General features: G+C 39.4%; 1 protein-coding gene across 1 annotated transcript in view; it reads left to right on the top strand.

Moving 5' to 3' along the window:
• Nucleotides 1–13,330, top strand: part of ephx4 (epoxide hydrolase 4) — a 33,618-nt gene that overhangs the window by 17,878 nt on the left and 2,410 nt on the right. Inside the window, exons 4-6 of the mRNA XM_062979762.1 lie at nucleotides 5,855–6,012; nucleotides 9,109–9,237; nucleotides 11,523–11,626. Coding sequence (XP_062835832.1) covers nucleotides 5,855–6,012; nucleotides 9,109–9,237; nucleotides 11,523–11,626 — 391 coding nt within the window. The remainder of the gene's footprint in view (nucleotides 1–5,854; nucleotides 6,013–9,108; nucleotides 9,238–11,522; nucleotides 11,627–13,330) is intronic.

Genomic DNA, 13,330 nt, shown 5'->3' with positions numbered 1-13,330 from the left:
CAGGTATTTGTGGTGGCCAGGAGGGCCTTTGCACAATTAAACTTTGTGTGCCAAATCTGTATATATTTCAGATTTCAATATTAATGTCAAAAATGTGTAGTTTACATAGGATATGGCCATGGTAGTACATGGCTTAGTTACATCCTGTCTGGATTACTTTGACACGCTCTACATGGTGCTGCCTCGGAAGAGTGCTCAAAAACTTCAGCTGGTCCAAAGAGCTGCAGCCAGGTTGCTCACTGGGAATGGACAACCCCCCTGTGGTTTTTTGCTTTATGTTTTTATGGATTTTAGCTGTGATTTTTAGAATACAATTTATATTTAATTCTGTTTCGGTGTTTGTGTATTTTTAGATTTTAAATTGTATTGAAATGCTTTTAATGTAATCCGTTTTGAGTCTCCTTGTGGAGAGGAAAAGCGGGGTATAAAAGAAGATGAAGATAAAAAGAGGAGGAGGAGGAGGAGGAGGAGGAGGAGGAGGAGGAGGAAGAGGAAGAAGAGGAAGAAGAAGAAGTAGTAGTTTTGCTTATACATTGTTCCAAAAGCCAAGCCTGATAAAAGATGCCATATGGATGCTTTAAATAATGAGGCTGACAAAAACCTCTTTAGGTTCAGTTTAAGCATTATCTTGGGAGCATAGTTCTCCCTGTTGATTTAATCCCTGTGAGTGTTGTTGATCAGAGTGCTTAACCACCCATTTTCCTCTGTGGATTAAGCTGATTGTAACCAATGAGTGAACATTCTGAATTTGGGAATGATTTGCTTGTGCTCACAGTGCACATTCCAGTACTCAGAAGTACTGCTTTAGTTTGGCTTCCCAGAGCAGGTTTGCTACTGGAATGACACATGAATTGAAGGCTGATGGAAAATCAAAAGAAGAATATGATATTGTGCCCCTACAGTAAGATGCAAGACACCAATATTGGGTACAGGTTGCCTTGGTCTCGAAATAGCTGCAATTGCTTATCCTTGAGAATGCAAAGGCATTTCCTAGAACAATTCTGGCACATACTTCTATTTGTCATGATAAGCATTAGGGTAACGCTTTTCTCAGGGTATAATCTGATTTCTGAAGATGACCTGTAAAGCCTTATATAGCCTCCCTGTAGCTATAATCTGGTTATGACCTATAAAAGCCATATATGGCTCCTTCTACATTGTCTGAAGGATAGAATCCCCATGTGACACTGGCCAGGTTCTAAGATCTAAGGCTCTTCGCTTAATCTCACCATCTTTTGGGGCACATTTGATGGGTAAATGCTGACTGCTTTTAGGAAATTGAAAACTCTTCCCATGGGCATTAGCCTACCCTGTCATCCTTCTGCTGACAGAGAAAGACCTTTTTGTGCAGACATTTATTTGTTTATTCAGTCAGTCATGAAATGGTTCAATCTAAATGAAGGCAGTGAACTTTTAGTGTTGTCATTTACTTACTGTTTTTACGGTATTTTGATATTTTGGAGTCAATGCACAATTTTAGTATTTAACTTACAGTGTTTCAATAAGATGTTTTAAGATATTGCAAGCCACCTGGCATCCTAGGACTTTTGCAAATTTTGTGTACCCTACACTTTTGGGTTTGAAGTATCATTTTCTGTTGCTTGATTGATGAATTGAGGTAACATAGTATGGCGTGTGGATGATATGACTCTCCATGTTGTTGGATTCCAGTCAGCCCTTGCTAGGACAGCTAAAGGTGAGGGTTGATGTGAGCTGCTATCCACAAACCACTGGATGGCCACACATTCCATGCCCCCGCATTCCAAAATTGAACAGAAGGCAATTTTCTTCTCTACCTTCCCACCCTAAAACAAAACCTCCTTCAGCTTGGTCCACACTGCAATAGGAGACAGAGAAACCCAGAGATTCCTAACAAGAGATTTATAATAAATGTGACGGCGCGAGTGGCGCCATCTATATGTTGGAACTATAAGTTTCAAGATTTGAATTGTTGTATCATGCCTGATTTTGCCCTTACCCTGTAAATGTAGTTGGATTGGTTATTTATATCTGTCAATCAATGTTGTTTGTACCTGTTATATTGCTCACTCAGCAAAACTGTTTGGCTCCACCTCTTCCTGGAGTAGGACTGTGTTTCCTCCTTTTCATTCCATCAGCAAGTTCTTATCGGATGGACGTGAAAGAGAGGCTTGGCTCAAAAAGCCCTTCAAAAGTTACCTCTCAGCACCAATTCTGAGGTTCTTACCCTTGGGACTCACACTTCATGTTCAGGGCCAACCTGAACAACGTTGAGGAGTCTCAAGCGCCTTCACATCAGTCCTTTGGCAACAGAGGAAGACTCTTGTCTTCAGATATAGGTCATTGGACTGAGGCTGAGTTTGCTCCGGCATTCACAGCCAAAGAAAGAGGGATCTGGACAAGCTTCATGGACTTAAACAATCAAAGACTGTAATGTATATTTTCTTTTACCCCCCTTTGTGAAAAATAAACCCAGTTTTTGAGTTAACTACAGTGTTTTGGTCCTTGGGAGTTCCAGTTTCCCTAAAGGAGGGCAAGAAGCAATCCCCTGGGGAAAGATGTCACGTCCATGCCTCTTTCACTAAGAGTTTACAGCCCCAGGCGCGACGGCACAATAAACGATACAGCAGAAGTTGAAGGAAAGGCCTTTACTACTACATACCTCAAATGAAGATTTTTTTAAAAGTAGAAAATAAAACAAGAGACATGCAAGACATTTTGCAAACTTTTTTCAATGAAGTCCAAACCTTTTTAACCTTTTAAAATCAATCAAATTGGTTCTCCCTCTTTGCACTGACAATGGGATCTGAGAAGCAATTATGCTGTATCATCATGTTTATACCACATGGTTTGTTAAGCACCTTCTAGGATCATTTCAGTGTTCCACATTGTTGTTGTGTGCCTTCAAGTCATTTCCAACTTATGCTAACCCTAAGCTCACTCTATCTCAGGGTTTTCTGGGACTGAGTGTGTGTGACTTGCCCAAGGCTATTTACTAGGTGTTCATGGTTGGGTGGGGAAGCAGACCCTGGTCTCCAGAGTTGTAGTCCAAAACTACCCCATACTAACTTTCCCATTTTTATTCAGTTGTAATAAATTATGGCCTCTCCTCTAATTGTCATTCCATCTTTGTGGTCATTTTTTTAGCTGTAGAAAAGAGAAGTCAAAACAAGCATGCACAACCCTTTGGCTTAGCTGAGAGAAAGATCAGAAGTTTGGCATTTTCTCTCCTTAATCTGATTTTGGGCCATGATAAGAAGACCAACAACTTTCACGTGCACTATATCCTTTATAGCTGCATTGAAGCTGGCTTTTAGAAAACCTTTACAGCATTCAGAACTGATCCCAAAATTGGGAACTGGATACTCTATGGCTTGCCATATGTTGTGGAAACTGCAACTTCCAGCAGTCTGTCCACGTATAGGTGATGGTGAGTTGCAGTTCAACAACATCTGCAATAAAGTTGATGCCAAATGTTTTTAATGGCAAGATCTTCTCAACAACATCTAAAAAAAGTCAGATTTAGAATATTATTTTCTGGCTAGCAATCTAAGTTTTATAATCTTACAAACCAACAAGGTTTCCTTTCTTAAAAAGGGTTTCCAGTTTTCCCTTTCCCTCTCTCCCCTCCCTATGCTAAACCTAAGGGCAAGAAGCATTTAATTTGTTTTTAAACTACTCCAGATGTCTTCTTGGCTAGAAGACAAGTTATAAGTGCTTTAAATACTTAATAGATAGATGATAGTACATTAGGCACATACCTATCTATCTAAGTCAGATTTCTTCAGCTTTTAATATTATATAATACATTCCTAGTAGTTTGATGGTGGAAATTATACAGAGATACCAATTTAATGTCAGCTGATAATCTTCATTGTTAAGAAGCAAGGGAGACTGATTGAATCAGGACATACTGAAAAATACAAAACAGATGAAAAATAAAAAATATCGGTATTGAAGCTCATCTGTTACACATTTTACATTTTCCTTTGATTGCGAGTAAACACTGTACCCTTCCTCTCCCCTCCTGAAAAAGAAGTAAACATTGTGCATTATATTATTCCTGAGGCCTAATTTTTCTGGCTCAGATAGTCCCTGGTTTGTCTGTTGTTGTTTTTAAAAGAAGATGAGGAAAAAAGCTTTCTCTTCTCGTTGCTGCATTCAATTCAGAACCTTATTCAAAGAGACCCAAGGCCACCATAAACCATTAAGAGAGATACCTCAAGTTACATTTAGATGCATTGCTGTGTTTACTCATAAGGATTTCAGGGGAATAGCTTAGGGATAAAGAAGCTATTGCTCAGAAATGTTTATCTTCAAAAGCAATAATTCCAGTTCAATAGATTCCACAAACTATGGCAGAAAAGACAGAGAAAAACCCCAGTGCAGCAAAGATGAACATCAGTACCTTACTGCCAAGTCCCCATTGACTGTATAATGTAGCCCTATCCATCAGATGATAGAGAAGTCAGCCTTACCTGTTTCTGGGTCTTTCCACAGAGCCATATAACCCGGAATATCAAGGCAAAATATCTGCTTTGAACTGGGTTATCTGAGTCCACGCTGCCATATATTCCAATGCAAAGCAAAAAATGTGGTATTTTATTAAGCTGTGTGGAAGGGGCCTCTGTAGAATCTATTACTTCCAAATTTGAAAGCAGAATATATTGGAACCATATCAAGGAGACCTTCAGTACCAAATCTGCTAGCCCTGTTAAGCAGAGGAAGCTCCACGTGTCTCCCCTTCAGCCAATGTGCAGCTATTTTTTTCTGTCTCCAAATTAAAAGTTGCCAAGTTGAGCCCCTAACTATTTCCTTGAGTTTTCTTGAAGTAGAGTTTTCTTGAAGTAGATGTTGCCATCTTCTCAAACTCTAGCTATGGATATCTACGAATACAGTGAGTCCTTCACTTTTACTGGGGCTAATAGTGCAAGTCCCCTGTGAAAGTGGGAAAACCACACATTTCAAAAATTGTATTATTTTTTTGCCTCTCTAGAAATCTCTAGGCTTTCCAGCATGAGTCTATGGCCAATGTGCAGCAGAAGGTGATCCTAAAGTCACACTGGACGTTCTAGAGATTTCTAGAGATAACATCTCAATCAAATCCATCAAATCTGTGAAAGTAAAACCCACAAATATGGAGGACTATCTGTCTTTATATACAAAATTCTGGAGATAACTTTTCATGTATTTCTTTTCATTAACTACTACTAATGAAACATCAGTAGATCATCCTGGAGTATTTGCTACCTGTTATTCTAATAAAGGATGATCTCCTATCGTCTGTAATGAAAGGAGTTTTGAATGATGTCTTTTCTTACCACAATGATTGTTTCAATTTTTCTTCATTACTTTTCTTCTCGCTAAGAAGAAGCCATGTTTCACTTTCCCTGCTTTATGGTAATCTTGATATTAAAATCATTAAGAAAGTTGCCAGGATATATGGTATTTAAGGAAATGTGTTTTTTAAAAAGAACTGAACTGTAGTTTTTCCTGTTCCGGTTCTATGTGTCAGTGATGGCTGGTGGCTTTCATGTCACTAGGACTGTGAACCCACTCTGGGTTTTAGTCCAAACTTTAGAGGAGCTGTCCAAAGTGATGAACCTTTTTGGGTTGAATAACTCCTTTAAACTTAGTTCATCTTTGTTTTATTTATGTTTTATTTGCCAATATAATGTTTCTGTTATCTTTAGTTTTGTGTTTCCTGCATGAATGGCTTATTTCACTGGTGGTGGTAGTAGTAGTAGTAGTAGTAGTAGTAGTAATAAAAATAATACTTTATTTATATCCCGCTCCCTCTCCAAACAGGACTCGGAATATAAACAGATTATAAATGTACAATACTATGAAATTTTGCTCTTTTCTTATTTGCTAGGTACTCCTGGCGTCATCAGATGCGGGAATTCAAGAGTGAATACCGAGTTGTGGCCTTGGATTTGAGAGGTTATGGGGAAACAGATGCTCCTATCCATCGTGAAAATTACAGACTAGACTGCCTGATTACAGATGTGAAGGATATCTTGGAATCTCTTGGTTTGTTAATAGTAGCCTTGCTGCCCAGTTTATAATATTTCTTCAAAGCAAAATAGGTAGATGATAGCATATTTCCCTGAACAAATCCCTTTTCAAGGTGATTGTTCATGCGTGCGCACATACAGCATATGCCATTTTTCTCACTTTCAATTTAATCCAAGAAAATTTCCTTGGCTTGCACTTCTTGAACTGTTTAACGGGTTTTGTACTTCATTCAGAATGAAATTGTCGATACTTATTGTGCTTTTAGGCTCAGTGTTAAACTGAAGCTTTCTTTTGAGACAGTAGTTATGATCCAGAGTTGTACAGAGTAAAGCCTTTGAGAACTGGTTGACCCTTAGAGCAAAAAGGAGTGAGACAGTTTTCACTCTATCTTATAGTCCCAGCTCATCTCCCTGGTCTGTCGATGCAAATACCTGCCCTGTAGCGTGAAGATAAAGGAAGAATCAGGACAATGTAGGTGAAATACTTTTGCTAAAGGAAATCTGGACATTTCCAGAGAAATCACCAGTGAAATGTCACTTCCATTTTTTGTGGGGAAATACAGTACACGCATCCCTCCAAGCCAGGATTGTACAGGTAGTCCCTGAGTTACAAACATCTGACTTACAAATGACTCCTAGTGAAGAACAGGGATGAGAAAACAGGAAGTGAGAGAAATCTACCCCTAGGAAGGGAAATTCATTCTCGGAAGAGTTGTCATGAGGAAAAGTGGTCTCCACTGAAACTTTAACACCAAGCCTTGTTTCCACAAGCTGGATTTTTGAAAATCCAATTATCACAGGGACAGAAAGGGAGATGAAATCTTCTGAACAGGGGCACAGGCAGCAAAACAAACACCACAGGGGTGTTCGCCCTTCCCTATGCTATCCATGTGTTTGCCATGGGGAAGGTTCATGATTTATGAATCACCCATTTACCTGGCATCTTTCCCCACACAAGAAGAATCTCTCTCACTCTGTAAAAACATGGAAATTGGCCAATGTACCAGTGATAGATAATTGCTTCTGGGTCAGCCCCTGGTGGCGCAATGGGTTAAACCCTTGTGCTGGCAGGACCGCTGACTGACAGGTTGGCAGTTCGAATCTGGGGAGAGCAGGTGAGCTCTCCCTGTGAGCTCCAGCTCCCCATGCGGGGACATGAGAGAAGCTTCCCACAAGGATGGTAAAACATCAAACATCTGGGCATCCCTTGGGCAACATCCTTGCAGATGGCCAATCTCCCACACCAGAAGTGATTTACGGTTTCTCAAGTCGCTCCTGACATGAAAAAAAGCAGAATGGTGAATCCAGTCCAGATTTTAATCCAGGATTTCAGAGAGTTGTCCAAGATGGTAATTGGTTCAGCATCTTGACTTGCTCTTTGGGAACTACCCAAAAGTCATAGTGGATTCACTGCTCTGCTGACAAGGGAGCCACAATTGCCATGTTATTACTGCACACATTGTACTTAGTTTTATCATTCAGTTTGTGAATGTGCAGAACCAATGGTATACTGTGATATGTCTTGAATGGTTGGATGAGCCCTACAGCCTTATCATACTGGGGCTGTAATGCAAGCAGCCCCGTTCTTCTGGCACGAACAAATTTCTGGGAAATGTAGTTTGAGAAGAAGAGGACCCCTGTAGCAGAGTATTCAAACTACATTTCCCAGAATTCTGCTCGCGCCAGAAAAGGGCTGCCTCCATTAAAGTCCCAGTATAATAAGAGGGCTGGTTTCATACCTGAAACTAGAGCATTTCCTAAGCAGGAGTGTCAAACCTCAGTCTAAACTATTAAAATAGCTTTTTCATTCTGCCAGCTACCATTTTACCAACTGCAAAGCTTGAACAACACTGACATGTTCATTTACAGCAGACGATTCAGCTTTCTTAATGGTCTTGGTTACTAGTTTTGATCGACTCCTCTTTGGTTAATTATCTGTTCTTGATCCACTAGATACCTTATTTTTCCAATTTGCAGGCCCTTCAATTAATCACATAAATCTATAAGCAAGTGGGAGTCATGTATAGCTATGTCAATGCAGCATCTGGATTATGCAGTATCTAGACACTAGCCCCTAGTAGGAAAATCTCTTCCAGATGCACATATCATATAATACAGATCTATCTATAGATGGCATGCCAGGGTTCTAGTTCTTTCACAGGCGTAAGCCAGCGTGTACAGTAACTCCGGGTTCACTACTAGCCAGAACAGAATTATGTATTTTTTGACTACATCTCTTAGAATCTCCCAACCAGCATTCCCTTTCTGTACACAGAGCAACTAGTGAAAAGTGGGGACTGATCGGAAACTACCTCTACTGTCAATCACAAGTGGCAATTCACATGACACATTCCATCTCTGTGAACTCCCATTCTGTTCACCTTTCCCACTGGGAATGGAGGAAGGAGGGAGAGAATCTCCCTCTTATCTCTGATCTCTAGTAACATCAGGGATCTTTTCACTACACTTTCCCAATTGGGAAGCTCAGTGGCACATATAAAGAAACAGTTATCTCCAGTCTCAGACTGGATACGATGAACTCTGGGTATCCACTGTGGTTTGATTCCAGTCCCCGCCATATGATACAAAAACTCATATATATACAAGTCCCATTATATACAATGGTGTTCTTTGGCTCCATTATTGGAGGGCTATAAAACATTCCAAGTCTCTTTAAGGTCTTCCTGTAGTGACATTTCTGATTGGATGGTGTCTTTTCTGGTTACATTCCCTTTTTTCTTTACATAATTGTATTCATATTTCCTCTTCATTTTTTATAAGCTGATTTATATACATGTTGATGAATTATGAATCAACTAACTTCAGCTGCACTGGAGACAGGGCAAAGCCTTGGTTCATTTAAACAGAAATGTACTTTCAGTCTCCTACTTTGAGTTCATGTATCTCTCAGCTCTGTTTCCTAAACAGGTTTATTAATAGAAGTGAACACCTATCTGTGATGGTGTAAATCATTTACCAAGGAGAGAAAGAGCAATTTTGAGATATTGCTAGCAAATATACTGCAACATCTCCTGTCATTTCCTTTGATGTGATAATTTATTTTCAGGCAACTGTTGGTAAACAACTGTCAAAATCTATTTTTAAATAACAGGATACAGCAAGTGTGTGCTGATTGGTCACGACTGGGGTGGAATGATTGCTTGGCTGGCTGCTATTTGTTACCCGGAAATGATAACAAAACTGATTGTTATTAATTTCCCACACCCCTCTGTTTTCACAGGTGAGTACACAGGACGGGATCCAACTGTCCATATGTCTATAGCATTTTCATGTTTTGCAGAAGATATCTCACAATAGGTTAAGGAATCTATAAAGTGAATTTTAATAAATTATTATGATTATCTAAATCTCCTAAAGGCTTCAGACTCTGTCTGAACTTGTAAGCTAAGCAGGGTTGCCCTGTTTAGTACTTAGATAGAATGTTATCAATGGATTTGCAGGTGCTGCAGGCTATATTTCAGAAGAAGGAACTCTCTGCCCCAGCGTGTGATGGGGCCTTTTCTTTGGAGACTTTTAGGCAGAGGCTGGATGGCCATCTGTTGGGGGTGCTTTGAATGCTATTTTCCTGCTTCTTAGCAGGGGGTTGGACTGGATGGCCCATGAGGTCTCTTCCAACTCTATGATTCTAAGGAACTGATTAAAAACCCTATTGAGTATTACTTGCCCTAAAAACCTCTGAAATTCATCAAATTGCCCTACATCAACTGGTGATTTCAAGGTACTTGCACACACATTATGATTATTTAGATTTATATTCTGATTTTCTCCAAAGAGGTCAATATAATATACCCAATTTGTTTTCTCCGCTTCTCCCATTCCCTCCTCTCTATAATTCTGTGATGTATTTTGGAGTTAGTGAAAGTCATTGATGCAAGGTCAACAGGTAAGCTTCCTGTCCAGGTGGAGATTTGAAGCTGGAACCTTGAAGCTGGATGTTCTAGTCCAACATCCTAACCATTGTACCAATGGAGGACAGCTGTAGCCCTCTAGATGTCTTTGGTCTGTAGCTGCCACAATCCTTCTCTAGTGATAATGCTCAGTAGTGATGCTGGAAACTGCAGTCAAAAATACCTAGAGGGCTATTCCTACACTACATTACTAGTGCCCAGGTACAGGAGGAATAATTATAGTTCCAGTGAGTTCAAAAGAAATGACAGAATAGAGTGTGCCAACCTTAATTTCTTTTGGTCCTGTCCAAACTTGTATTCTCACCAAGCCTCAGGGCCCCTCCAGGCAGGCCCTATATACCAGGATCTGATCCCAGGTTTTCTGCTTTAAACTGGATTATATGAGTCCACACTGCCAGATAATCTGGGATAAACAGAAAATCTGGGATCAGATCCTGGGATATAGGGCCAGTCTGGAAGAGCCCTCACTCCATTGTCCCTTGAACAACTTGGAAAATCGATGAAAGCACTGTCTCTACAAACTTGAGATTTATGTGATGTCCTTTAACTTTGTTTAAGCTCATTATTATTTTAGCTGTCTAATTTGTATATTTGTAATCAGATGATGGCATGTAGGTTTATTGATGTAGGCATGATTACATTGGCTATCTATTTAGACAGTATCCCAGGACTCTTGGGTCAGTTTGCTCATATATATTACAAGGTGTGTAACAAACATCAGTAACACTGGCTCCTACTGTTCTTAGGGTTTTGTTGTTTATCGTGGTTGCCGTTCTTTCTTGTTTCTCCTGTACATTCAAAGAAAAAAATCAGCAGGATTTCTAAGTGATCCTGAGAGAGAGAGGAGTGGGGGGATAAATGACTTATTTTCTTCTCAGATCACCAGTCCTTGAGCTATAAGTAATTGGTCTTACTTTCTTCTAGAAAAGGAGTTCTCAACTGGGTCTTTATATGTTCTTTTGTTAATTGCCATCAAGTCAGCTTTAACTTATATCATATGAATGAAATACCTTCAGGCCACCCTGACATCAGGTCTTGCAAAGTCAGACTTGTGGTTTCCTTATTGAGTCTATGGGGTCTTCCTCTTTTCTTACTGTCTTCTACTTTGCCAAGCATCGTAGTTTCCAGAGAACCATGTCTTGTCATGACAAAACACAACCATATTCCATCAGCACATTTCAAATTATCCTTTTTGATCAGTTTCTTTCACTGTCTAGCTTTCACATCCATGCATAGAAACTGCAAGTACAATATCTTGTACAATCCTGACTTTGGCATTCAGTGATATATCTTTACCCTAGTTCCTTTGTAGCTGCCCTTCCAAATCCTAGCTTTCCGATTTCTTGACTGTCGTTTCCTTTTTGATAAATGACTGAGCCAGGGTATAAGTAATTTCCGACTATCTCACTCAAAGGCTGCAGTCTGAAACAGATTTACAGGGAGTTAGACTAACTGACAATGATGAAGCTGGGTTCTGAGTAAACATGAACAAGATTGTACAGTGATGTTAGCAAATCATAATTATAAAAGAATAGTAGACTTGATTTGAAATGGTCAGCATTTCACGTTAATTCATACATGTGCTTTTCTTTTCAAGAGTTCATTCTGCGACAGCCATCACAAATGATTAAATCTGCCTACTATTACTTCTTCCAAATGCCATGGTTTCCAGAACTTATGTTTACAATAAATGATTTTAAGGTGAGTATGTCTTGAAAGAGAACTTGTGTGCATCATTAAGGAAAATGTACTATGTAGAAATGACAGGCATGCAAAGATATCATACCAGTTGTGCTAAATTGCAGGCATGTAACTTGAATGTCTTATTAATTATGGCCGTATTCTTTACACTAGGTTATGAGCTCAGGATTGAGCTATTAAGCAATTTCACAGAACACAGGGGGAGAATTTCCCCTCTTACCTGGTCCCTTCACCCAATATTTTGTCTGCATTCACAGCCATTGACAACATTTTGACCTGTATTTGGGGTCTCTCAACCGCATATTTTTTCCATAATCTTTTGCCCGGGAATGGGTGGTGACCTACATACACTGGGATTCCCGCAAGATTGCCAAAATATCCCTATTGTGCATAGGAGATGCCATTCTGGCACTGCTACATAAGCAATGATGCTCATTCCTAAAATGATCATGGCACCACAACAAAATATTGCCACAGTCTTTGGAATTATGTCCCTAAGTCACATTGAAGTGAAAAGGCAAGAAGGGTTTGGTTTGGAGACTTGTATTGTGTCAGTGTGTGGTGATTTTTCTTTTCTTAGTACTGGTGGCTGGGCTTTTAAACAGGTTTTTTGTTTGTTTGTTTTTCCTATTGTAAGCTTCCTCCCACTCCTCTTGCTTTTTTCAGCTATTATTTTCTCTGCCAGAGATTAGCCTTTCTCTGCCTACTTTTCAAGCTGTGCAAAATGACATCCGTCAGCCTATGTACTCAGACCTTTTTTAAAGCAAGGCATGGGATTATTGTCTATGATTGCCCCTGTGGGGGCTTTTTCTACTTTCCTGCCTCACTTAAAAGGGGATGAGCAGAAACTATTCACATGGGCAGAAACTATTCACAACCAGAGTCTCTCACTGCCGCTATAAGGCATTCTGTTGAACCTCAGAGGCTGCTGATGGGGGCTTTTTTTGAGACTGACATCAAAAAGGAATAGATTGATTAAAAATGAGGAGGAGGAGGAGGGGGGATCATTTAGATGCTGTTGAACTCTTGTCTGGGTAGTAAGATGGGAAAGCAATCTCCAGGGTGTTGCTTGATGGGCATCCCAATGTTGGACACTTTAAAAAATAGAATGTGTTCCTCCTAACCAAATGAACAAATGGGAACCATTTCAGAGCACTGTAAGTCATGGCTATATGCAGTGCTATTTTTGCCAGTCTATGTATGTTTGAATTCCTTGGATGTCCATTCTTTTGATAGATTTCAGCAAATTTCAGGATTCTTCTGGCACCTACCAATATTTCTGTCTTCGTTGAATGTGAGATGCATCTCTGAATTTCATTCACATCAGCATTCAAGGCTAAACATGAGACATAGAAGGAATGACAGAAAACTGCTTGTTTATTAAATCAAAAAAGGAAAATAATATAAAAGCTAGTAACTATCGCTTGGATTGATGACAGATCTATAACAGCTTTTTATAGATTTTTATAGGTCAACTGACTGCAAGAAAAATAAAACTGCAGATCACATATATCAGTAATATTTACCGCTTTAAAGAAAATTATGTAATAATCATAAAAGAGCTGAGTAATGGTACTACATTTCTTAAAATCTAGTATTTGCATTGGGATCATATAGTTAATATGAATAAATGACTCAGAAGAGCATCTTGGGACTGTTCTAATGATAAGGCCACCTAACAATTTTCTAGTTTTTTGACAAAAC

The sequence above is a fragment of the Anolis carolinensis genome, chromosome 4 (assembly GCF_035594765.1).
Source record: "Anolis carolinensis isolate JA03-04 chromosome 4, rAnoCar3.1.pri, whole genome shotgun sequence".
NCBI lineage: Eukaryota > Metazoa > Chordata > Lepidosauria > Squamata > Dactyloidae > Anolis > Anolis carolinensis.
Note: the sequence above shows the minus strand (reverse complement) of the source record. Positions and strands in the feature narration are given on the sequence as shown.